General features: G+C 37.1%; 1 protein-coding gene across 4 annotated transcripts in view; it reads left to right on the top strand.

Annotated features, from left to right (window-relative positions):
* Positions 1-16630: 16630 nt before the first annotated feature.
* Positions 16631-27185, top strand: part of LOC128375911 (phospholipid-transporting ATPase ABCA1-like) — a 41368-nt gene continuing 30813 nt past the window's right edge. For 2 of the 4 annotated variants that reach the window (XM_053336351.1, XM_053336328.1), the window contains exons 1-5: positions 16631-16765; positions 21233-21341; positions 22752-22845; positions 24603-24744; positions 25002-25120. In XM_053336351.1, coding sequence (XP_053192326.1) covers positions 21276-21341; positions 22752-22845; positions 24603-24744; positions 25002-25120 — 421 coding nt within the window. In that variant the 5' untranslated portion in view covers positions 16631-16765; positions 21233-21275. Of the gene's footprint in view, positions 16766-20668; positions 20773-21232; positions 21342-22751; positions 22846-24602; positions 24745-25001; positions 25121-27185 lie in introns of those variants that run through there. The other 2 variants (XM_053336344.1, XM_053336336.1) reach the window with 2 other exon arrangements.

Below are 27185 nucleotides of genomic sequence, written 5' to 3'. Positions count from 1 at the left end.
CTTTTGTCAGTCTTTTCTCTTTCCTTTGCTTCTTTTTTGACCTTGATTGTTTTTTATCTTACTGCACCCCCACCCCCACCCCCCCTCTGGTACATTCAAGGTCTCCTCCTCTTTGCTGTGCTGTTCTCCATCATTTTCTTCTTCATATTTTCTTTAAATTTTCTTGCTTCTCAGAGTTGCCTTAAAGGTCACTGGCAGAAAACTCAGACGAACATACACCTTTAGTTTTTTGCATGCATTTGAATGCCATTACAGGATTCTCATTGCCAGAGCTTCCTTTGAACTCTGAGATAAATTGTTTCTAATCATATCCACAGATTCGCAGATCCAGCTGCACAATAAACTACTGGACAAAATTAAAGTGCTTTTTGCATTAACATTGCAGCAGCTACTGAAACATATTATTTCACAAAAGCACAGGCTGCAGTAAAACTGAATATTGTGGTTTGAAATTTAGAAAATGTCTCCAAAACGCTGACCAGCAGATCTCTGAGCTGAGCTGGGAGCTGGGAAGAAAACGATATGAACTCTTGAATTTAATTTTCATCACAAAATTAGATACATGTTAATAAGTTGAGCAATGTTATGTACTGTAACATATTATACTTCCAACTTTAACATCTGATTTGTCACTGCCATCATGCTCCTGAACATACCAGCAGTAATCCTTCCCTTCAGGCTGAGCATCGCCTATGTTATTCAATCCTTTTTACTAACCATCTCTCTCTCTCACACACAGTATTAAATCCTCCAGACTGCCCAAAATAGCCACGGGTTCTCCTTTGGGAACTACTTCAGAGCTTTGCTGTAATAATCTATGTGTGTGTGTGTGTGTGTGTGTGTGTGTGTGTGTGTGTGTGTGTTTGTGTGTTTGTGTGTGTGTGCCTGTAGGTAAAAAATCCATGTCTATAAGGACAAAGCTGTGTTCAACCAGCTTTATTCCTTTTTTGTTTGACATTTGGCACATTAAGGTTAAGAAAGCAACAACTGCCAGTAAAGATGGACAGCAAAATAAGTTTCAGAGCAACTATTACCTGTTAGGAAACAATTCTTTTAATCAGATTTCTGAGCATAACGTATGTGATGATATATAATGTATGAGCATTATTGTGTGTGTGTGTGTGTGTGTGTTGGGGCTGGTGAGGGTGTGTGTGTGTGTGTACATGAATAACTTGCATGGGGTATAAAATGTTGCTTAATCAGCAGACTCAGACAAAGGCCCTGACAGAGGAAAACAATGACGGCAGCAAAAAGAGAAGAAAAAAAATATGGGAAAAGAATTCCAGGTTATGGGGCGAGAGAGACAGAAAACAGAGAGACAGACAGAGAGAAAAACACAAAAATGCAACATTATATCTCTCCAAAAATGAAGTAGAGATTCCTAAATTGGCAGAAAGTTGACAGATATATTACAGGTGAATTATGGAAGAGACAGGAGCAAAATGCAAGACAACAAAGAGACAAAAAGAGACATAAATACAAAAAATAGACACAATTTGATCACTAAATGTCCTGAGAAAGAGAGGTGAAGGGAGACTTTCCTGCTTTGTTAACCTTCATTTTATGATCATGAGACTTTGCACCTATATTCAGACATGGATCAGATATCACCAAAACACCCTTACATTTTCTTCTTTAAATCATGACAGGTAATTATATCATCAACTGTGGTAATATATGCATTCAAAATTAAACATGACCAATGACAGTGTTAAAGGTTGAATATGTAGAATATTTATTAAAAGCTATATATTTTTTTTAAATAATACAGCCACGGGGCATTTTGAGGGGTACAGAATGAAAGTATTGCTTTTCCATAAAAAAAAATATTTAGTCTGAATTAATATTTTTAAAATTTTTTGACGGGTTCGACAATGACATTCTGACACGTTCTGTGTACATTGTACCAGCCAATTAGCGGCCGGAATTGCGGGTTGCCAGGGTTGTCTGTTGTTCCGGTGCAGCTACTGTAGGCTGGCACTGGGTGAAATGGAGTTGTAAACAAACACAGCCGTGTTGGACTCACTAAAACCAGCGTTTTTTGCTCTCAAGTACAACTTTTCATCACAAAACTTCGAAGGTAAGACAGAATATCTGTTAGTCACTGTAAATAAGTGGTTGTTTACCTTTGTATTCTTTGGCTGCTGAGTTTTTAGCGCAATAATAGTGGTACTGTTGAACTCGCCAGGGTCTTAGCTTTCATATGAGATACTATTTGTTTGTGTACCATGAAGTATCAAAACGGTAGCAATGGAAATGTGGAGAGTGGGTTGACTTTCTGACGCTATTCGGATTTTGATATTTGATCATTAACCTCTTAACGCACGCTGTTCCGTTCACGGGACGGGACGGATGTTAGGAGGTAGCCACACGGTCTTCTGAATGTTTTAAACACCAACCCTTAAACATATATACTCATGCCGTACATTGTTGGAAAGCTTAGATTGTTCTGATTCATTCAAGACCACTCACGACTTATATGGTTGCTCACAGCCGTAATAGTATTACCGATTAGCTCGGCTAGCCACTCAGCTAAGTGAGAAAAGCTATAATGCCTACATACCTTCAAAGTCTTCTCTTTATCCACAACGATCATCTTATGACTCAGGACTTTCTGTACAGCTCGCCAAGTATCCATTCTTGTGAAATATGAAATCCGTTTTCATAAAACCGGAATATTTTCCTCAATATGTCCATGTATTTAGTCCAACTCGTAATGTAATAACACAAATAACAAACCATATACGGTCCGTTTACGTCATTTCCTGACCTGCGCGTCCATCTCAGACTACACGTGACTAGATGTTTACGACCGTGAGCCTCTTCTGCTTCTGACGACACCACACACAAGCCAATCGGTGTTTAGGATTAGGCAGTACATGCAGAGACATTGCTGCTACTCCCACTGGCGTTACAATGTAATGTACCACGGTGGTTTCAAGCAGAGACACAGCGAGGGTATGTTCGCTTCCTGTTTTCAAAATAAAAGCACCAACTCTATCGTTATGGTTTTCTTAATAATAAAAGGCAACGGGTGTTTTATTTTGTGAAAATGACCGGAAGTGCCTTACTCGCTACGGATATAACTTGAGTGGCTCCGAATTCGCAGGAACAAAACTTTAAGCAGATGTTATTTGGACAAATTAGCGTCACATTGTGGATCTAAAGGGCTACTTTCTCGCCTAAAAAGGTTAGACATGTGGATAAAGTGGTATATTTACAGAGTTAGAGCTAAAATAAAATCCGGCACCGGACCTGGCAACCCGACTGCTGGAATTACTTTTTGGTTGTTGCGACTACGATCTCGAGACATTAGATGGCGTTGTTCTGCTCATTCTACATATTCTACCTTTAAGCTATTATTAAGTCTTTACAAAGTTACTGTTCGGGGTCAGATTTAGTCCAGAATGGCAACAATGTATAACTATCCTCTGGATTGCAGAGTTGAGAGTCATCAAATAAACCTGCTATATTCTACAGTATGAGTCAGTGTCAATCAGCCACATTCCTGCTTTTCCTGCTATTGTTTGTGTTTGTTTGGCGTTTGAGTTGGTTACATTTTTTACATATCTTCTATTAATTGCTCTGTATCAAGGACACCATTACTGTTGCAAGGAGTCATCCCTACATTTTTTCACTTTGGTTTAAAGTACATTCTCATCTCTTTTAGTTGGTAGAAAACACACACAAACACTATTTGTAACAGACAAAAGAAACATGAAAGAGGAATGTCAAAGGGTCAAACGCATATTATGTTTTATGTGCTGACTGAAGAGAACACTTGCTCAATTCAGTGATTGAACAAGATGCACTTGTGTTCTGCACTTGACTAAAAAAAGTGACCTCACAGGAAAAACTGTGACTCTCGTGGTTAAATTTGTGTTACTCAGTGAGAGTTGAAAAGCTGAAAACAAGCAATTCAATAAAAAAGGTGTGTCATTAAATTAAATGTTGTATGAGTGTCTTAAAGGTCAAGATTGACTATGAGCACAATTATTTTAACTTATTCACGAACATTACTAAAAGTTTAATGTTTTCTTCTGAACATTAAGTTCCTCTACAGCTGGACTGAAAACCCTCCTCCAAAATCCTCCTAGTTTACCAAATTTGCTGATTTTCTCAGTGTAGAAAAAAACACATCAGCTGATTCTGTGTTATTGCAGGGATTTTACAAGCAGTGGGACACTTGAATAATCAGACTGAGAAAGGAACAGCAGACAGACTGATAGAGAGAGAATAGACAGGGGCCAGTGTGGCCGCCAGCTGTTTGAGATGAATAGGCCATTATACAGAACAGAGGTCGGCAGATGGCCAGTCAGCACACGCATGTGCTACTAACACTCACTCACACACTCACGTAGCACAATTTTAGAAGGCTAGAGAAAACACTCAAGTGACTAAGCACAAAAATTTGATGGTTGTACCATAAAAGTTCAAATTTTACAATATGTTTTAAACACAGAATGAAAATATAATTGCAACGTAATGATCTAGAGAGAGGGGCGTTAGGACACTGAAATACAAATCAGTAATATTTCACTGTAATATTTCATATTATTTTTACATTGCTACTTAAGGTTTAACAGATCTTAATATCCTTTAATGCTCAGAAAGTAATGAACTTGCACAAACACTATTTATAGGTTGTTTGGGGAAAAAACAGATGATTTTGGACAGTGAGTTTGATCATCAAAAGAACCATGGACAAAGATGCTGCTGTACTATGTCACCCATCCATGACAAGGAGAATGACTTCCTGTGTCTCTAACAAATGAGAGAGACTCTATTAAAAAGAAACCTTGTTTAAGTATAGAAAACGGGGTTTTACCTCTATCAGTATCTGTGCTTTAATCCACACATCACAGCTCTATAATCACAGAGTCATGAAAAAAACATCAAACATTCAAACAAAGACGTGAGTTGAAGCAAACAAATTCAGCCTTAAATGCACCCAGAAGAAAACACTAACAGATGCTTTCTCTCACTCTCAAACACACATACACAAAGTGAAGTCAGCATGAAGTTCACTATGGTCGCCCACTGTACGCATGGGTATGAGCATGTTATGCAACACACAACAACAAACAACTTTCACCTACAATAAACCCTGCATTATATGCGTCTCTCCAATGCTTAAACACATATTTATGGTCTCCTAAATAACTTTTCAAAAAAGAAATATGCTTACATTCTCACATTTTTAGGCTCTCAAAATAATATTTTTCCATATTTTCTCTGTCTGTGCATTCTGCTGCTGTTTTCTTTCTTCCTTTTATTTGGCTGTATTATATTAATTAATGCTCCAGTGACACAGTAATAGCCGCAGGGGCTAACAACCTTTTTCACAGCAGATGTCTTGGCATGGCATAGCAGGAGAAAAAATGGAAGCAGGTTTATAATTATTTGAATTATATTAGCCAGTGAATATCCAAATGTGTTATTTAGACACCACTGTATTTATTGCTTACTGGAATACATGACTTAAATACTATTTTTCACAATTTATGTGGTCGGAATTTTACTCTGTGAAATTCTCAGTCACTTTCAAATTGTGCAATTAAAAAAAAAACCTTTTGACTTAACTTGAATTTTTAATATCTTAATCGAGTTCATTGAAATAGATGAATTTGAATATAGCTTTTGAATATTTGGCACATGAATTTGAGAACCTGAAAATAAATCACATAGTGAAATTCAGACTGCATAAATGTTTTCTGTAGTATTTAAAATAGAACATTAAGTATTCAGTAGTAACTAAATGTCAAAATTTGGTATTCAATTGCTGATTCAAATTAGTATGACAGTGACTTTCTTATATATAATGGGGTGGCATTCCATTTCAGGGCCCTGCTGCTGCGCATAAGAGCTCACTGATAATAGCTTCCTGGGACACAAATGGAACTGGGTCATTATAAATTATAGTTATTCCACCTGAGCTTTCACTGACAAGTCAAATAGGATATTAATGTAATTTAAGCTAATGAATTACATAGTTGATATTCCTTGAGTCAACTTAAAGGGTCATCCTCTGATAGAAGGAATCTATATTGTCATGTTTGAATCTTCTAAAAATCTATGACAGTTGTAAATTATGAAATAAACAATTGAATATTCCTTTAACATTAACCCAATTCCTAAAGTAAATATTACAAGACTATAATCATCCAGGCCTGTAGTTTAACATAAATACACAGTGCGTGACTTTCTCGAAAACTTTGCACTTTGACACACATTGTTGGAGGAAAGAGGATGTTTGCCGATGTCAGCTCTGCGTGTGGTCAGGGGCCTTGCAGACTCAAGAGTCAACTGCTTGCGCACACAAACTCATGACTCATATACCTGCTTCCACAATAAGCGGTGTGAGTGTGTGTTCACTGAAATCTGAATCAAAATGCTGGCCATATTAATTTTGAGTCTTTGATGTGCGTTCACAGGTCATGGTAAACTACTGGTAAACACTTGACGGCTGTAGACATTGAGTACTTCAAGGACTGGTGGGTCACAAGGGATTGCTCATACAGTAGCAGTTGCATTTTCACAACTATGGCTATGATCCTTTGTGTCCTATTTGTCACATCAAAACAGTGTGAAGCTACAGAACTAATGAGCGACTACAACTGTTCTATCTATTTAATTTAATCAACTGCAAAATTCAGTGTGTCTATAAAAAATGTGGCTTTTCCCTAAAGACATAGCAAATGAGATTGTTTTACATATAGACGCCTGGGTAATGTGATCTGCTATTATCTTCAAAGTCATCCATGAAATGAAGACTGTATGCGAGAGGGAAAGTGCTAGACCTCCCATACTAGTGGGTCAGCAATGTATGCTCAGCCAAGGACTAGTTTCTTCAGCATGTCATGGGAGCCCGACACAGGTTTATAAAAATGCAGTGGAAACACAGGCTGTTAATTTTTATTAATTATTAATTATTATTTGCTGTTTGAATATTAGTTTTTTGAATCTCAGAGATAAAATAGCTGAAGTTTTCATACCAATGGATATGATAAACCATCTGAATGTATGGACAATATATTCAGTGCAACCTCTAAATCACTGTGAACCACTTTCACATACACACAGAAAATATCAAGGTCAGAAAACTAGTGTTTCTATGGTCAGGAGTGATTTTTCATACTCAGCACCACTACTTACTATGGCCTCATGACCTTAGAATTGATTCAAAATGTGTCTGGCTTATTTCAATACACACATAGACAAAAACATGAAAATAAATATGTTATTACTGAACGTTAGCAGAGCTGTTAGCTGTATTAAATTGTCTGGTAATGTAGTGTATCCATACTTAATGTTATTTTCACCAACATTCGAACATTCCATCCTCAAAAGTCCAAACAGTACATAGACCTCACATAACAGCACACACATTAGTTAAGGTCAGGACTTACAGGAAAAGTATATCTGAAGCCCAGTGCTGCAACAATGTCCTCATTCTCCTCTCCAACTGTGCATAAGTAGGACACTTCTAGGAAAATTGAGGAGTTCTGTTACATCTACATGGGAAATCATGTATTAAATCTGGGCCTATAGGTCACACTATACATATTACACTATACTGATGTATTGTGTTATATGATCCTATGTATGTATACAGAGTACACAGACACACTAATGTTATCATTTATAATAATTCTGTCACTAATGCTGGAGTTTCAGTGGCATGTTGAAAGATTACAAACTAACAACTAACAACACACACACACACACACACACACACACACACACACACACACACACACACACACCTTACATAGATCATGCAACAAGAATGCTGCACAGCAACTGAATATAATCCATTACTGTACATTGGCCAATTAAGAACTGCCACTTTAAGGTCACTGATAGAAATTTCTTCTCAGAAATAAAGAAAAAACACACACACAATAGTATACAGAGAGACCATATATTTTATAGGACAACACTCTGTAATAGGGTCATGCATGCAAAGCAACGCTCTTTTGTTGAAATAGAAATGTCACAGACCTCTGAGAATGTCTGTGAAGCACAAGTTGACCTCATCATTCAGTTCTGGTGAAGAAACACTCCAAGTCTCAATAACAATAGTAATATAGTCCATGTTTTACAGAAAATACAATGCTAAATATCATTGGAAATCTTGCTGGCAATAACTCAAACACCAATTCCCACTGCTCCTAAATAGCTCTTCCACTTGCTGCTATGAACTCAATTCACTAAGGTTTCTGAATGATCTAGAAATATTATAGTTCCTATTATAGTTCCTTGAATTAGATAGAAGATACACTAACATATCAGAATTTTATGCTGATATCATATACAACGAGATACAAAATCCAAGATCCTGTATGATGCATCTTTTACCTTCACTGGAGGAAATTGTGGGGTAAACATTCAGCAAACATTCAGCTTGTTCTATTAAGAGACATAAACCCTTTATTTGAAGATAAAGCTTTAATGATCAGTTTCTTCGCTGCTATATTTCTGCCCAGTAACCATTTCCAGTAATGTGGAGGCCCTTATTGTTCTCCTCAGACGTCCTCAGCCAAGCAGTGACATCATTCCCCTTTCACCCAGTTCTCTGATGGCTGCAGTGCGAGGTAACCAGCGGGCAAACCACGATGCGTTCATGGACAATACCACAGCTCCTACATCCGAAATGTCACAGTAATACTTGCGATAATACTTGACTCGTTTGACTGGTCTCGGTCCGAATTCATTATGAAAATCATAGACATATCACTGGACTTTTTTTTGGTGATTGAAGTTTAAAGCATAAATGGAAGACAGAGGTAACTGGACAGTGATTTAGTGATGAAAACCATATGATTTCAAAGTCAACCACGTCAAAATATGTGCTCAGTAAAGGTGTGTGCCAGCTGAGAATAGCAGTTACATTTCACTAATAGGTCTATAAAATAGGTGAAGAAGAGTTATTGCTTCCTATTGCTCCTGGAAGAGAGAAGTGCATCAGCCATGTCATCTTACTGTTTTGAACCGAAAACAGCAATAATGAGCAACTGAGTCATAATCTACAGTAATTGGATACATTCAAATTAAGTATAATGCAATGCTATTTGAATTAAGATAATGAAGTGTAAACTACTCATTTCTCTCAATACGTGGCTGATTGATTTACAATTGATTAATGGTCGTTCAATGGTTTCTCCGATATTTCCAACAGTCCTTGAAGGCTCCATAAGTGCCGACGTTGCATGAAGGAGGAGAGAAACAACAGTGTTTATCTAACACATAAAGCAGTCAGCTGATGTGGGTTTTTGGAGTCAGTATCATTTCGTTATAGAGAAATGTTTACAATCGCTGTGTTGGCTGTTAATTAGGATACACGTTTTTATTTATTGAATTATTGTGTCTCCTATCTTTCTTCTCGCCTCGCTCTCCATCCGAAATGCTGATGTGGCATTTCCAGAAAAAACAAAACAAACACACAAAAAAAAGCAGATGAGGACAATCAGTATTTTGTTCAGTAGGTAGACTATATGAAACAGATGTGGCACACTTTTTTTGCAGTGCAGAGTTAAATATAGGCATTCCGTACACCATCCCCCTCCTATCCTGCTTTTTCTTCATCACATCCACACTGAGGTTACTATCGGACAAACATCTCCTCCTCCTTCACTCTCTTTGCCGAGGTTACTATCGGACAAAGCTTCCATCCTCCTCTTCTTCTTCTATCCTCACATCCAGCTTGTCTGCATCCTCATCACGCAGACAATGCATGCATGTGTTTTACCACCACAGCTAGGTCGACGCTCCCGAAGCACTTTTATGAATTCGACAATAGAAATCACACGCTATGTCATGTCGCAGCTTCCTTTTTTTTTTTTTTTTTTTTATTAATGCGTTGTTCACTCTGCGCACCAGTCCTGTCTATCTGGGGTTAATGCCGGTCAAAGTCGAAATTAGGAAGTTGATACAGTTCTCTCTTTGTGCTCGCTTTTGAATATGAAATAAAGCCACCATGGAATATTTCCTTATAACAAAATTGAAATGATTAAGTGCTGGAATGATCAGCAGACAGATCTCCAATAACCAAAAAGGAAAAGAATCAACAGGCTGTAAATGTTTAGTGCAAAACATGTTTGAGTTGAACCAAAAATTCAAAAACCCAGTGTTGTACATATGCAAAAATCTAGCTAAAACACCAGGAAGACCTGTTTCTTAGAAAGAGTTTACATGCTGAACCATATCCTGTCTGCTCTAACCCGAGCAGAAAGCTTGGAGTCTTTCTCTTTGCCGGCAGACAAGAATTCTCCAGGGTTTCCTCCTGGCTCCAGTTGTTCCTCCAGCAAAATGAGGACTAGTCTATTGTTACGTTTAACTAAACTTCTAGTTATTACAACGTTGTAAACAGGTTTGGATTCACACAGCTCACAGGATGGGCTTGTGTTGCAGTTTGAAAGGTTAGGATCATAAACATGGCTGGACATGTGGCCCTTTCTTGCATGTCTACTTTTTGTCAGTTTACTGTATACAGAACCAGCTCTGGATTATATAAAGAGCTTATGTAGGTTTCACACCCTGGTGCAGGTACACTTTGTTGACTCAGTTAATGCTGAAGGCATCAGACACAAACACTACAATTAGTCTGATATCTAGTTCTAAGCTGCAGAAGCTGGACGCAAGCATGGTTACTCATATATTTTTTAATGCCTTATCATTCTTTCTCCCTATTATCATTAAAATATCTTATGTGTAGAGACATAACTGTATTAGTTGTAGCATTTTCAGACACAGCCTTATATGCATTTTGACAGTATAAACCATATTTATACAGGTGAGGAGGGAATCAGTTGAACATGCAGGAGAGCTGGGAGACAGGACAAAGGACTCTGTATATTACGACCACCTCTCTAGTATGTTCTGTAGGACTGTGTGGGATAAAGGGCATCCATTACATGTGGGCAGTGTGGGGTCTCTTTTAGAAAGCAGCTGGTTAAGACAACTTATCATTCACACTTAACAGTATTCAGGATCTTTTATCTCACAGGAGATATGACAGTATCATGAGAATTTTGTAAAGAAGTAAATTGGGTTTTTACTCTGATATTTTAGTTTGGAGGGTTTTGTGCTTTTTTTGTCATTTTGGTTCATTAGGATGGAAGTCTTGTAATTTCACATGTTCTTATAAATGAAGAAATGGAACCTTTGAACCATAACAAGATGCAAGTGTAATCTGGCAAACAGGATTAATGTAAAAATCTGATGGTTTTTACTGATTTTGTCAACTCAGTCAGGCTAAGCTTTTAAATTCTAAAGAAACACCAACGGGTCAATCAAGTTGAAATCATCTGGGGAAAAAAATAATTCAATACCTCAAAAAATATATATTTAAATGTTGATATTTAAACGCAATGAATGATCTTTGGAAAATACTAAAGAAAATATTAGAGTAACAAGACTGTAATTCATAATGTCAGTATCATGATGTTATTCAGTGTTTCATGATTTGATAATCACAGTAGCTTACCTCAGTAATTGATAATATTCCCTCATTCCCCTTTATACCTTGTGATGACCTGTGTTGCTCATTCTAAATCATGACTGAATTTATTTTTTGATTAAGAAATAACATTATGTTCAATCGTTTTACCTTTTCTTGCCTAACACCTTTGCATGTTACACTATAGGCCCGTTTCCACTAAGGAAGTTCCTGGTAAAATTTAGGAGGCGGGACTGTCATTACCCACTTTGAGTCGCTAACTGACGTGGGTCGCGCATGTGCAGTCGGGGTCTGCCAGGGTCCAATATATTTTTTTAAATGTCGCTTATTTTGGCGCTTTCTGTTGACGCCACATATGTACTTATCAAATTGTCAGTCCCACATGCATTTTGTCAATCAAGAGCCTATTTTTGCACATTATTCTTCTAGTTTTCTTGTATAAAAAGTTTTTCCCTCAGAGATGTTCAGCTCAATTGGTTGAGTGTATTAATTTAAGCATATGTACCAAGAGGCCAAAGTTTTGGACGCTCCAGACTTCACTGTTGTATCCCTACAGTACAAATCCAAGACAATCCAAGGGTGTTTCAACATCCTAAGTGTCTTATAGTCTAGTGCAATGTTTCTCAAAGTGTGGTCCGGGGACCTCCAGGGGTCCTTCAGGTTGTTCCAGGGGGTTCCCAGCAAAAAGGGGAATAATTTATTTTCACTATAATTACATCAGTAAGTAATATTATGACAGAATGAATGACTGTTTATGTCATGGGTTTCATACACTTTCTGTAATAAAACATCCGAAAGCAAACATCTCGTCAAGTGGAGGTCCATTGTGTAATTCATATCAATTTAGGGGTCCTTGATGTGAAAAAGTTTGAGAAACAGTGGTCTAGTGATCCCATCAGCCCTGAGTGTGTAAGCTACCACATGCTGTTACAGCCATAACAAACCATTGTTTCCAGCCAGTGGGAATAATTGCACCTGACAGCTTACTACACACTATCACAATGAATGAGATGTGAACTGCTGAACTGAAGAGAGATTTTTGTCCATTTAAATACAACAGTTAAACACAACATTTTATATTCCTCAAGTACAATTTGATGAAAGTGGACTTTTGTTGCATTTATTCTTCAATTTTTATTGTGAACTGGGCATGGTGTACATCCTCACAATATTCTGAATCTGACATGTGATTTTTGATTAATCTGATTTTCTTTGCAATACAGTGTCATCAAATGTCCCAAAACAAGACAATGATTGATTGTTATCTTCAGGGAGCTTTTCTGTAGCCAACATTGACCTCTGACCTTTTTATTTATTTTTTATTTTTTTTATTTTTTTATTCTTATATCTTGTTTTTTTGGGGCCTTTCTTCTTTTGTCCTCTTAGTCTGAGTACTGTCGTCCCTTTGTCTAACATGTACTTGTCCTGTACTGTCTGTCTGTGGGCGTAACAACATGAGATGACTCACTTACTGTAAACCAAATTCACCTATGCATTCAATGAAGTATCACATTGCTCTGATTTGATCCTTTATCATTTAAGAAAAGAGTTCAGATTTAATTAAATTGGTTATGGTATTTGATTTTCAAAAAGACAGAATGATGATATAAAAATAATAACTGCTGAGATTCACCACTGAAGAGGTCTATAATAACATGACCTCTCAGATAAGGCCACATGCTTGACACACATTGAGAACTATTTGTCTTTATATATATATAGACAAAATGATGTAGAAATGATTACACACTTTAATTTGTATACATACTTTGTAATAATTTCTACAGTCTTTACAAGCTCACACATTTCAGCACCTTAGAAATAACAACAGCCTCAACTAACCTCAGTTACCTTAATGTCTTTAGATGAAATATGAGTTATTGTAAAATTCAGTCATCTTGGATCATTATAATCCGTCTTCATCCATGCAGACCATTCTGGAGCATCTTTGATGGATTAAATGACTAATCTCTCTGAGTGAGGATCCTGCTTTAATGAGACTCCATGCTGAGAGACCGCGCCAAACACTTTGTTTTATCTTGTTTTAGCTGCCAGACTTACTGTGCCAAACACAGTTAGATGGAGGGTCACCATGTTCACTTATGTTCTAAAACAAAGTCAGTTGAAACTTCCGAAATCAAAGCATAATGACGCATCTCCAGTTTCAGTCAAGACTGAAGACTGAGACCATGTGCTTGGTAGATACATTTTAGTGTAACTATACTTGAGGTTGTTCAGAAAATTCATCTTTATTGAAGGAAAAACAAGGCAGGGAAATATTTATCTTCAACATGTCACTGGAGTAACAGGACCATACTCACTATGTCATCAGAAACAACTATAAGAGAGTAGAAGCATTGGGATTTTTTTTCATCTGTACTTAGTATCTACAGATTTAAGTGGAAAACAACAGGGGAAAGAACAATTTAGCTGTCCACCATCTCCTGTGTTATATTTAAACTAAACTGCTCCCCCAAGCAAAGAGAGCAGAATAAAAAGACAGTGGAGGCAGATGAGGGTAGATAATCACTGCCAGATGGTCGTCATGTTCTTTTTTCATTAGTAAGCCTGGACTATAGGCTACACCGGGCTCCTGCAGCCTTACCAAAAGCTAACCAGAAAATAAATACTATTAGAGTTAAGAAGAAATACTGCTCTTTTTGACTTAAAAACTTCCTCCAGTCATGTTTTAAAACAAATCAAATACTCTGCTTTGACTAATAATTTGTTTCTAAAATGGTTTATCCAGAGAAAAGTTCAAATATGTCCTTAGAAATCTTTCAAATAATATCTCCTCCTTTCCTGTAATTAAAAATCCAGACTCTATCACTATGCTAATGTATTTCAATTCAAAAGTTTGACTGCTGGACACAAGATGTCTGTGATCTCAGTGTTTGTACATTGGAGGCTTCAAGTATCCATATCACACATGCAAAAGTTGCATATTGGACCATGATTAGCTTCCAAACTATAGTTGTGAAGTTACATACATCTTACACTTTTTTTGGTATACACAGAGAAACTTTTCACTTTTAGTAGACGAAGCTGAAAGCAGCCTTCCATTGTCAAACTTGGCACACACTGTCATACATACTGCATCATTCTGAGTGAAACAAAAACAGATTGGACTTTAGAACATGTATAATAATCAGCAGGCACTGGTTAACATGAGAATTGTTAGTTCTGCACTTCCTGACCCCGAGTGCATCATTATGAAGGAGGAAACTTACTTGTAATTTCCACTAACAAGGTCCTCCCTCGGACCAGACTTTTAGTTTATTTGTCAGCCATGCAGGCAGACAAATAAAGCAGCCAGACGTTGGTGTCTGGTGACAAGTGAAGTGTCTATAGATGTTCTTGAACAGAGACCTCAGTTTTACAGATTTTTCAATACCCTTGAGGGCGATATTAGTTATCTCAGTCAGTGAATCAGCAGGGGGATATGAAACATAAGTGAAGAGGACCGACATGAGTCACAGCAGCAGTAAGAAAAAGGTGGGTGAGGGTTAAAAATAACTGTGCTAAATAGTTATTCAAACCATATACTCCAGTTTCACTCTCACCACTGCGTTTATTCCGGTGAATATGGGTTTTTAGTACGATTAGAGACACAACATCAGTGTCAACAAAAAATTGGTAAAAAAAAAAAAAAAATGAAATTGGAAAAACGTATCTTCCAGTGCAGACAGCAGTTACAGCAACTTAGTGAAGATTGGCAACGACTCTGATAGAGAAATACTATTTTCTAATCCAAGTCTGTGCATGTTTTATGTATAGCATGTGTTGCTGTTCCACAGGCATTTTGCTGTTGTTGTTACTGCATCCATCAATGCACGTGGCCTGGTGTGCTTTCAGTCAAGATTTGATGGATTAAAGCAGCAAGTGCCAATGAAGTAAGTTAACATCCATCCATCTATTTTCTAAGCCACTTCTCTATTCAGGGTCATGGAGAGCTGGAGCCCACCCCAGCGCATACTGAGCGAGAGGCAGAGTACACCCTGGATGCCAGTCTGTCACAGGGCAAACACACACATATATACATATAGTCAGTCAGTCAGTCAGATAGACAGTCAGTCAGACAGACAGACAGTCAGTCAGACAGACAGATTATTTCATCATGCTTTTCAGGAAGAGGAAGAAGATTGCAAGGTGATGTTCTGTTCTAGAGAGGTTCGTATAAGGACACAACCTAATAGAGATTTTATCAGTTTATGTAATTTCTCTGATTGTTTCATATGTGTATTAGACGTTGTTCCTACTGCTATATTCTGTCATCTGTAAATCTATTTGAATTGTACTTATCTGCATGAAAGGTGCTGTTTAAATAAAGTTTGATAATTGTTTGATTGATTGTATTTTAGCGGATTAAATTGTGAGTATGCCGATGAGTGATTTTTTTTAATTTTTTTAAATACATCTAGGATTTTTAATTTCTACAAAAAAATGTTCTGTGTTTTGAGATTTGTTGTTTCAGACACAAGGTAGCTATCTCTTGGAACTGCTTATAACAATATGATATAATATATTACTGTTTCCTGTTGTGATTTTGTGAAGCTGTCATATCTACGCTATTAATAAAGAGAATTATTGTTATCGCTATTATTTTTGTTGTTATTATTATTGTTATCATCATTATTATTATCATCATATTATTATAAGTAGTAGTAGTAGTAGTAGTAGTAGTAGTAGTAACTTGCAGTATTGGTGATATATTTTAAACCACTTGTCACCACCTTTGTTGAACTGATACCACAGTTTTTTATTTCCAACATGCCTCATCCATTTTTCTTTATTGTTGTTGTTTCTCATCAGGTTACTACAGTTTTTTTTAAACTCTTTTTAAAGTTTTATTTAAATTGGTTTTACGTGTCTAACCGTAAGTGGAGGGTGAATAAAGTTTATTATTATCATCATTATTTCAGTCTTACGTTTTTCTTGAGGCAGTAATTGAAAAGCAAGATGTGGTGCTGGCATAGACTGTATAAAAGATGGTGCTGGTTTGGTGTCGCTGTCCCTTTAAGACATGTTTTGACTCCGCACGTGCTTGCCTTATATGGGAGTAGCAACAAACGGTGACCGATAGTACCCTCTTCTTCTCCTCTCCTCTGCTCCGCATCAAGCGGCGCTATAAAACCCTGCTGGAGAAAAAAAAAACACTCGAACCAGACAGAGAGATAGAGCAGCGGAGGAGCGCAACTGTAGAGGAATACAGTTCAGTTGGGTCATTTTTTTTATTCTTGTCGACTAATTTCAATTCATGAGAAGAGAAAGAGTGGATATTCACCGCTTTCAGAATCACGGTAGGTGAGTTTAGAGTTTTTTTCTGAGTTTTTTGTTACAATTTGTGAGTTTCTTTGTTGGCTCTTCCAAATGATTAACGGCACCGTGTTGCATTTAAAACATATTTTTATATCATTTTCTTTTCATGTTTTGACAAGATTAATATTTTCATTCAGGCTTTGTGTGATTAAAGGTTAACAAACTAACAAATAATTGTCGTTTTGAATACTAATTGCTGCCTGGCAACTGTAAGCCAAGTTGACTTATTTTACCGTCGAAAAAATTAACAGGAATTGCAGTGTGCTGAATGGACTTGATATGTTCATGGTGAAGTCGATTATTTGGTGAAATGACAAACATTGTGGTAGCTGTTTTTTCTCTGTATTACTGTAGCCTCTCTGACCGTCTGCTGTGATGAGTCGCATTTATGTGAAGTTAACCTCAATCAGATTTGGAGCTTCCGGTTAGCATTCCGAAAATAAAAGGCACTTTGTTAAAGTGTTTGTCTGCTATAAAAAAAAAAGAAAGAAAAGAATATAGAGAGAAGGAATTAATTAATTTTCTAACAGAATTATTGTTTTAATAGTTATAGACTCGTATTTGGGTAGCTTTTGGCATATATTTTCCACATGTAACATTTTTGGAGCTTTATGCTGAAAGTCCATTCACTGTACTTGTAGGTAACTTCTGCTACCTTGACGTGTTTGTGGTCCAGCATCGCGGAGCTGGGTGACCGACAGTAACCTCAGTTCAATAGAACAATGAAACACAATAAATAGGCTAAGTCTGTCAGATTTAAGAACTTTGTTAGTCTGTCATAATGTTGACATTGCGTTGCAATGCAAAATATGCTGCTTTATAATAATCATTGACTATAGTCTCTTAAGTCTGTTATTCTTATTGTTTTTAACTGTTTTTATAGAAAATTGTGCGAGGTCAGTCCAATGATAGGCTTTTGTTTTTGTTTTTAAATATGTGCATTGCTGCTGTGATGGTGCAACGTCGACGACATGCATTTGCTTTCTGTTTTCAGTCGTAGTTGAAGAGGAAAAAAAATCTCTTTTATGCACATCTTCGACGATATTTCTTCCCTGTCGTCTTTATTTATGGCAAAAAACAAACTGGTGTTCGCTGGATTGTTTTCCCAATGATCATTCAAGTGCATTCAGACAACATCGGAGACAATGGAGTTGGGAAAAAATCCTGTATGAGTGTGATACGACACGTGAGCAAGGATTGATGGTAAACAAGTATAAAAATGAAGATATTTGTGAGCACCACTAGAGGCGCCCGGGCTCTGCACCATTTGGGCTGCTCAATACTCAGCTGAACCCCACAGATCTCAACATAAGATCCTATGTCCATCTCAGTTTTCACCTAAATGAGACTGTAATGTAGGTTAAAGACATTAAGACGGACTCAAGTCATAAGATTGGGATGACCACACCAAAGTAGAACTGCTGATGCTGACCATGGGAAATAAAGATGATGTTATTGTTGATCTCTACATGAAGGTGCCATAGTTATAGAGACAAAATGTCTGTTAGAAATCAAAATTGATGGCCTAAAGTATGGAGAATAGTCCACCCACACATACAGTATGGTAATGAAACTGGTGTTTCTCCTGAATCCATATCACAGGATTTTTGCTGTAGTCTAAAGAAATATATTAATTTAAAGCCCCCCTCTACTCAAAAATGTGTTTTGCCTCTTGTACCTACTGTTGAATATTTGTAGGTACAATTGTGTTTGAAGGGTGGGCCTTCAAACAGGGTTTTTGACATCACAACTAGTTTGAAAGCTGGGAAAATCCTGATCCAGTATTCATCTTACACAATTGTGATGTGGAAATGTGATGTCTGTTGAGCACAAACACTGAGAATGGACTTTTCAGTTAAGTCGGACATATCTTGTGAAGAGCAGTTAAACTTTTGAGATGAAATGTATTGGTATATGACTTGATTCTGGAAAGAGTGGATGTAATTTTAAGGATTTTAGCATGACAATTGATCGTTTTGTGTGGAAAACCTATATTAAACAAATGATCACTCAAAGTAGAGTATTATACATACATCTTAAACACGTCCTTAAGTAGGAGTGTGTTGATTTGTAAGGAAAAGCACGTACTGATAATGTTTTTGTCTTTTAGCCCTAAATAATGGCATTGTTGTAATTTCTAGGAACCTTGCTAAATCACCTATTCTGATTTGTATATAAGTTGATGGTGTCTGCCAGTATTTGTTTCACCATGTGTTTCAGTAAGTCTACAGCAGGTATTTTCCATTGTTTATCAATGAAACAGTTTGTGCTGTGATTACTGCCATCAAATTACTCACAGAGAAAACAGATGTACCCGTACAGCAGATATTGTGCGTGGGTCACTGGTGTTATTTGATCCCGATGTTCTTGTTGGTTTTTATTGCAACATTTCATACATTCCAGTGGCTTTACTCTGTACAGCCCCTTTGGAAAAAGTCTGCGATAAGTAATCGTTGATATTTCAAGAGTAAATACTTCTTTATCTTCTCAAAAAACTATTTGGTCATCTGAGGAAATTGCTAAATTCAACAACTGTGTCTGAATGGTTACATCAGAGAAAATGTGATGTAAAACCAGAGAAAACTGGATTAATGATTTGATCAGGACAGAGCCTTTTCCAGCCCACCAACAAATGATCAACCAACTGTTTTCTGCACCAGTAGAGAAATCATGTTGGAACGTCACTGTGTCCTTGACATGGTTCTGTTGTTGTTAGACTCTGTATTGCCTCCAATAAGTTTTATTCTGTATAAAGGATATATAAACAAGACAGGGTTGATCATTCCAGCAAATAATGTCTAAATCCAACTCCCAAGTTCACAATCAAACTGTAAGCTGAATTTCAGGATTTACTCATAGACTAATCATGTTAATTAACTCTTTTTGACCGTGACAAGGGCTATTTTGGTAGCCATGATCCTCTTTAAAGCTTAATGTTTGCATTGCAGCGCTATAACGCATCTACTTAACCTTCTTTTGATCACATACATTTGCCTCAGGATAAGAGCTACAATACCAATCAATGATCAAAGGGTTGGAAACACCTTCCCATTCTCTTCAACAAAAAAGTGTGTCCAAACTTTTGATTGGTAGCTACTTTATGTTTTCCGTAAGTGTTGTAAACTACGGTGCCTTTAATAGAGGAGTTAAGTATTTCAGTCTCGGCTGGTTGACCTGGTTTTAGTTCAGTGAGCAGGTAACTGTTTCATAAAGCACGATTACAAAATTAGCTGAGTTAAACATTGAATGTTGACATTTATGTTGATATTTGAGTTTCTTTGAGTTTTTCAGGTTAAAAAATGCAGATAACAAAGTAAGCCTTGCGAACAAAGAAACTTAAAATCATAAAATTGCAGTATGTTTTGAGTGTATTTTGATCTTCTTGCTTGAGTTTTTAGTGTCTAAAGGATAGAATTAGTGGTCTGATCCGTGTGTTACATACAAGAGGTCTGAGTACAAGGCCAATGACTTTTGAATCTACAAATAGAAAAAAACAAAACAAATACTGTACACCCCCACACTGTTTTCACACTGAATGAACCACATTTCATTTAGTTATTAAGACAAATGCTGTTGTCTTTTAAAAAGAAAAATATAAAAGTATATCTGTTTATCACAATACTTAAACGAAACCCTTTAGAGCTGTTAAATCAGGGGCTCATTTTGTTAAGATAATGTGAAGCTAGAGTGACGTTTTCCTTTAACATTTATATCAAATGAAGTAGTTATGTTTGTGTGTGTGTGTGTGAGACTGGGGTGTTAACAAGGCGAAAATTGTGATGATAACTTCCAGCACATTCAAACAGCCCACCACCCACATGTCCTCCCAGTTTAACTGTAGCTTGACCTTTGGACAGATGAGTCTACAAGTGGACCTGAAAAAAATTTGCCAACCTGCAATCATTAGCAGTCTTCCTCAGTCATCAGTTGACTTCATTTACTGGGTGTTGCTGTACACTTGGCTGGTTTGCGTTTACAGATTTGATTAATAGGTAAATCTATTGTCATGTTTATTTATTGTCGCTAGTTATTCCTTTTTTTCCTGTGACAATATATCTAGTTTTGGCGAACTACTGTTAAAATAACCAGCCTGACAATGCTTGCTATGTTCCTGTTTGCGTTTTTGTTACAGTATTTTTGAAAAGGTCTCTTTTATTTTATCTGATGCTGTCATACTTTTCATGCACAGTGTTACATGATCACAGGACATATTTGGTACAATTGGATGTCCATGGTTATGGTTTGTTGATGTAATGACTTTCTGTTCTGTTTTCACATCATGTGAGTGCGTCACTGTGCTTGGAAGTTGAGTTTTTTGTAAACCTTGTCTTATTCTAAAAGAACGAAACAAGAACAAAGTATTTGGTGGCTTTGTGAACCTTTGTTTTATCTGTTGTTCATGTAAGAAGCTGCAGTAGCTGATCGTCTCTCTTTGTCTCATTGGGTTCACAGTGAGGAGCTGGAGCGTGCTCAGTGAGGTTGGGAAGACAGCAAAATGGCAGTCTCCACTCAACTGGGTTTACTGCTTTGGAAGAACTTCACCTACCGACGGAGACAGACTGTAAGTATGAGGTCTTCTAATTACTGACCATGAGAACAATGGACTACATAAGTACACATAACAGTACACATTCAATTATTTATTTGGTTTGTTTTATCTTTTTTTGTTGTTGTTGTTGTTGTTTGTTTTTTTTTGTTGCATTTTTTCAATACTTTACACATGTCTCTTAGCACTTTATCAAAACATTGGTGTTTTCACTATTGGATGCTTTTATTTTCTGGAATATATGACCCTGAAAGAAACCATATAAATACAGTATATATATTTTTTATTAGTGCCACATATTGAGTTATGTATGCTGCTAGGCAGACTTTTTAGCTTTGGCTGTTTGAAGTTAACTACGCTAATACTGCAGTGAGTATTTTTTTAGGTCAGTCAGCAAAAAAAGACTAAAAACCTAAATAGCGGGAATTTTCTATTGTAGGATTTCCTGTAAATTCTTTGTCTCACATTGTCACATTGTCTGTGGGTCGACTTTGAGTCAGAGATGATTTTTCCAGCATCACATGACATAGTCATATACGCTTTACAAAGAAGTTAATGTTTTTAATTCATTAATATGTATGGAGCTAATGCAGATGTAACCCCCAACAATGGCAATGATGTCATTCTCTTCCGAGCCACTTGGACTGTGGCTTTTCTGAATATTGTGACTCAGTCAAAGATGAGATGATGATACATTTACATGACAGATTCATTATCCAGTTATCATCTTGTGCTGGTTGATGCCCACACACTCACAGTTATGTAAAACAAATTCAGTTCAGGGCTGTAGTAAAGTCTTTCTTTGTGTTTGAATGAGGAGTCTCATTTGCATACAATTAAGCCATTTGTCCATCAAGCTGAAAGCTTTCATCAAAGTGACGGCTGTGGCTGCTTGACTTTCAGTCCAGTTATTTCCAACAAAGGGATACAGTGCATTTTCTAAGCAAGTGTCTCTATGCTTTATCCTCACACTGCATGTCTGCCATGCTGGTTAAGGCTGAGACACAGACAGCTGAAGCATAGAAGCCATATGGACCAGATGGGCCAACTCGTAGTCCTTTAAACCTTGTAGACCTCTCTTTCTGTCTCCCGTTATTAACCCATATACTTTACACAGACTCATGGTGAGATTACTGTTTACAAAGGACGGCAGCTGACAGCCCCCACAACCCCCCACCCACCCACCCACCCACACACACACACATATACTACTCATGAGGATGTGTTTTTCTCTTCTTCTTCTAAAGCAGTCAAGATTACCGTGGTTTAACTGTAGAAAAAAACAAACAAACGAATAAGCACACAGGATAACTTGTTACTGTTTTAGAATAATTAACTCATCTCTTGCATATGTTTTGTGTTTCAAGAGTGTAAAGCCTTGCTTGATTAACTTCCATCATCATCCTTTTTGTCTTCCTCTCTTAGATCCAGCTGCTGATTGAGATTATCTGGCCTTTGTTCATTTTCTTCATCCTAATCTCAGTCCGAATACATTATCCACCCTACGAGCAACATGAATGTAAGCTGGCAGAGTGGGAGGGAAGGAGGGAGCGGTGTTAGATACCAAAACATTTTCTATTGCACTTCTATTGCAATGTTAAACTACAAACAAATACATAGAAATATCTACTGTGCACGGAGAAGGAATGATCAGAATGAAATAACGAGGGCTTTCATTTTCTTTCTTCATGTTTGAAAGGAAAGACAATGACAGCTGTTTTCCTCATTTAAACTGCACATTTCAATGTACATACCAATAAAAGCCTTAAGATAATAATACTGCACACAGTAAAGGACAAACCTTTGGTGTTTTAAGGCATTAATTATAATAATTTCATAATATATTACCATTATCTCCCTCAAACACAAACAGGGTGTAATTTAAAAATGTTTGCCTGGATTTTGTTCTTCCTGATTTTAATACCATTGATAGCTATACGTCTGTTATTCTACTTTTCTGATACATTGTCTAATTTTAAGCAAAGTGTTTGACTAAGTGTTCTTGGTAAAATCAACAGTTTAGTTGTCCAAGGTTTACATGCTGTTGTCACAAAAGGATCTGTTGGATTTGTCAATATTTGCTTGCACTATGTGAACATGTGATAGGACCTTCAGGGAATTACAATGTCATTCGTCAGCAGTACTGGTTTCACAACTCTGCCCACATATCCACTCAATTAGATTATTACTGGTTGAAAGCATAAAAACTACCATCAGCATTTTTAGATTGAGATGTTTTACTTGTGAGAAGGACATCAGACATCAGTTTCTCAAGAGATCTTTTTTCCAGTTACATATTAATTGAAGTTCATCTTCATTTGTAATAACTCATTTAGATGAGTTTTTATGTATATATGATATCTTGCATGAGTGAGGTGAGTCAAGTCCATGGACGAGATTTTGGAAAAGCTGTGGCAGGTTTATGCTTGTACACACACACACACACACACACACACACACACACACACACACACACACACACACACACACACACACACACACACACACACACACACACACACACACACACACACACCACTCAAGACACACACACTTCAGACAAAAGCAATGAAGTCAAATGTTTATCATCAATCAGTCTGTGCTGAGTTCACCCAGTGAACTCTAAAGAAGTGGGTTAACTCCTTGACCCCCTTCTTGCCTTGAGTACTTATCTTTTCAGGATAATTGTTGGTTAACCTTAGTAAACTGCAACAGTAGCAGTTAAATTGGCTGATAAGCAAATTGTAAAGATAAAGTCAGAGCTTTGTGCTTTTTTAAACTTACTCCAAAGGCAGTGATGGCAATGGTTAAAGTCTTTGTGTGGGTTAAAATGAACTCTATGTAGTTTTGGATGGTTCCCATTTCTGTGGAAATGCTCTCCATTTTTGTTTCATTTCTTTTAGCTGGTCTTTAGTGAGTAGTAGTGAGTTTGTTCTACACTGTTCAGGGTTGATTATTGGACAAATACATCTACAGTGGATTATCCAAAGGGTCTCTTGACTGTCAAGTCTTGACTAAACAGCTCAGATGATTATTTAAAAAGAGTATAAAAAAATCTCTTTCAGGGTTTAGGTTTATTCAGTGCAAAGAAGAATAGAGAAACAGAAGGACTTGTTAGTGAGGCAGGGCTCTTAAAATGGAAGCATTTAACTGATTTACAAGAATGACTACTGGTGATCAATATTCTCCAATGAGGCCTTATGATGTATGTACATTTTAATAATCTCCCCTCTGTTTTATTAATACTAATTCCAATATGAATGCATATATTTCCAGGCCATTTCCCTAACAAAGCCTTGCCCTCAGCGGGCACTCTGCCCTGGGTACAAGGAATCATCTGTAACGCTAACAACCCCTGCTTCCGCAACCCTACCCCTGGAGAAACTCCTGGGGTGGTGGGAAACTTCAACGATTCTATGTAAGTAACATGACGATCTCGCTGATTCATAAATTCCATCAAAGCACTGCTTTAATTGATTGGTATTTACTTATCACAAAGAAAACAATTCTTTAAAATTAATAATCTTTTTATCAATATAATAATGTAGTTACATTGACAAACACATTTTTTTCATGAAAACTGAGAGGAGATCCTCTCAGCCTTCAAATCCTGCAGACATGTGAAATAGTCTTTATAATTGTGTCTCTTTTTTATTTGTCTGGAAACATCATTAGAATCTCCCGTCTGTTCATTGATGCCAAGAAAATCCTGCTCTACACTCAGAATGATAAGAGCTACGAGGGCTACAAAGGAATGCTGAGGGCCCTCAGGAAGCTGCAGAAGAACACTGCCAGTAAGGACATGTCTTTGATTATCTGCTTGATTTTGTTTTTTGTTAAATTAAGTTTTTGAATGACTGACTGATCAATCAACTTAGTCACCCACCCATCCAGATTGATCAGTCTCTTATCCATTTTTTTCTTGCCTGTATGCTCATTTAAAGAGAAAGGGAAACTCCTAAACAACTTCACATGCAGATATAGTTTAACTGTGTCAGTGAGTCGCACCTACAGTTTATTCACACATTGCTTCTCGACTTCAGCCTCATGACAATTTTGGTTCACAACTGCATTAATGCCAATCTCAACAGTCTAAGTGAGAGATACTTGTTTCCAACGTCGTCTTAATCTCTTCAATTATTAAAAAAGTACAAACTGAATAAAACCTGATCTGGGACATAGTAAAAACAAGTTAGTCTGATTTCTCAGTCACTTTTGCAGAGCAGCTGATGTAACTGCTGTTAGAGTCTGCAGAGCAGTGTTGAGGGTGTAACTTACGTCCTTATCAGTGCCTGCCAGCCATGGTGGGCCCATCTCCCAAACACCAGTGGGTGTTGCACTTCCTTGCCTCAGACATTTTCTGCCGGTGTTGGTAGACAACAGGAAAAACAAACTTGTGCACCACCCTGACAATCGCTGTACAATCACAGCACTGATGTGGTAGTAAAAGTGGTCCCAACTGGAATGTTGCTGTTTCCTGTCTATGAGGACTGGTCACGAATGTGGTCTACCACTGATAAAATGCATGTGGTTTTGCAATCTCTGCCATCAATTTACATAACGCATTCAAGAACTATACATTTTAGTGTTAGATTTTTCAAGTTAAATCTTGAAAGAGAGAAGGAGATTTGTCAACATGACCTTGGCTGCTGTTGAGCAGGGAAAGGTCATCTTTCTAAAATAACATCTTGTTGATGACTTGGCTGTGCTTACTCGGTCAAAGCGACCTGAAAATAGGAAGGGGGGTTGTGTTGAACTCTGTACTTACCTTACTTCACTTGAATATAAGTCACACAAACACATGAACTTTGATCAGTGATTATTTTGATGTGGATGGCAATTTTTTTTTTCCAGCAAACCATGTGCTAAAAGACAACCCAGATAAAAAGAAAATGGAAAACATGTACTGATGTTATGAAAAAACCCACTAATACTGTATGAAATGGAGGATAATAACACAAGGAAGGGCATTATAGGGTAGAGTACAGGAACAACAAATAACCGTGACATAACTACTGACTTCAGTTAATTGCTATATTGTAACAAGGGAGTTTAATTATACTGGCAGCACTTTTGTTTGTTCCATTAGTGTTGCTTTGCTACCACAATATATCGCTGTTACACATCAGTCCATTTAGTTCCTATAAATAAAGGGATATTAGCTTGGTTTCACATCACACCCTAATGTAAGGGTGCATTGAGCAGAATCCACCATCTGAAATTATGCAACAAAGCAGAACAATCAAGGTCCTTGTTGTTTTGGCTACCGTCTGTTAGCCCAGAGGTACAGCACATTATGCAATGGTCCTTTAAAGCATAGCATGGCCTGAAAAAGGAGAGCGATTGCACCTAAGAGGAAATTAAAAGAAAAGATTGTTAATGTTATTACATTTTCATGTATCTTTCAGTTTGATTGTGTGGTGTTTGATGTTGTGCTGTCTCTCTTGTAAGCAGTTTAAAGTAGAGCACTGTGATAGATCAGCACCTTATCCACTATCTGTGGATCATTACATATTGATTAGGATGAACAGAGCCAGTGGCCTGCAATGCATATTTTTTCTTTTTTTTTTATTCAGCCTCCTATTTTAAAGAGGCTTTGGTACATCTGTGCATTTCATCACAATTGATTTCTAAATGCAGTGATCTGCAAATGTTCAATCCCATATACTGATCTACATCTGTCTCTAATCCACGTGAGGGAATGCACTGTTGTAGACCCAGGACTGTCATGTATGATGCAGGAGAGAGCAAATAAAGAGCTGCTGCTGCCAGGTGACGCTATAGGAATAACAGCATGGATCAAAGAGCCAAGAATGGAGCTCCTCACGTGTTGGTTAATAATTCAGCAACTGACAGGGT

The sequence above is a fragment of the Scomber japonicus genome, chromosome 2 (assembly GCF_027409825.1).
Source record: "Scomber japonicus isolate fScoJap1 chromosome 2, fScoJap1.pri, whole genome shotgun sequence".
In the NCBI taxonomy this organism is placed as follows: Eukaryota; Metazoa; Chordata; class Actinopteri; order Scombriformes; family Scombridae; genus Scomber; species Scomber japonicus.
Note: the sequence above shows the minus strand (reverse complement) of the source record. Positions and strands in the feature narration are given on the sequence as shown.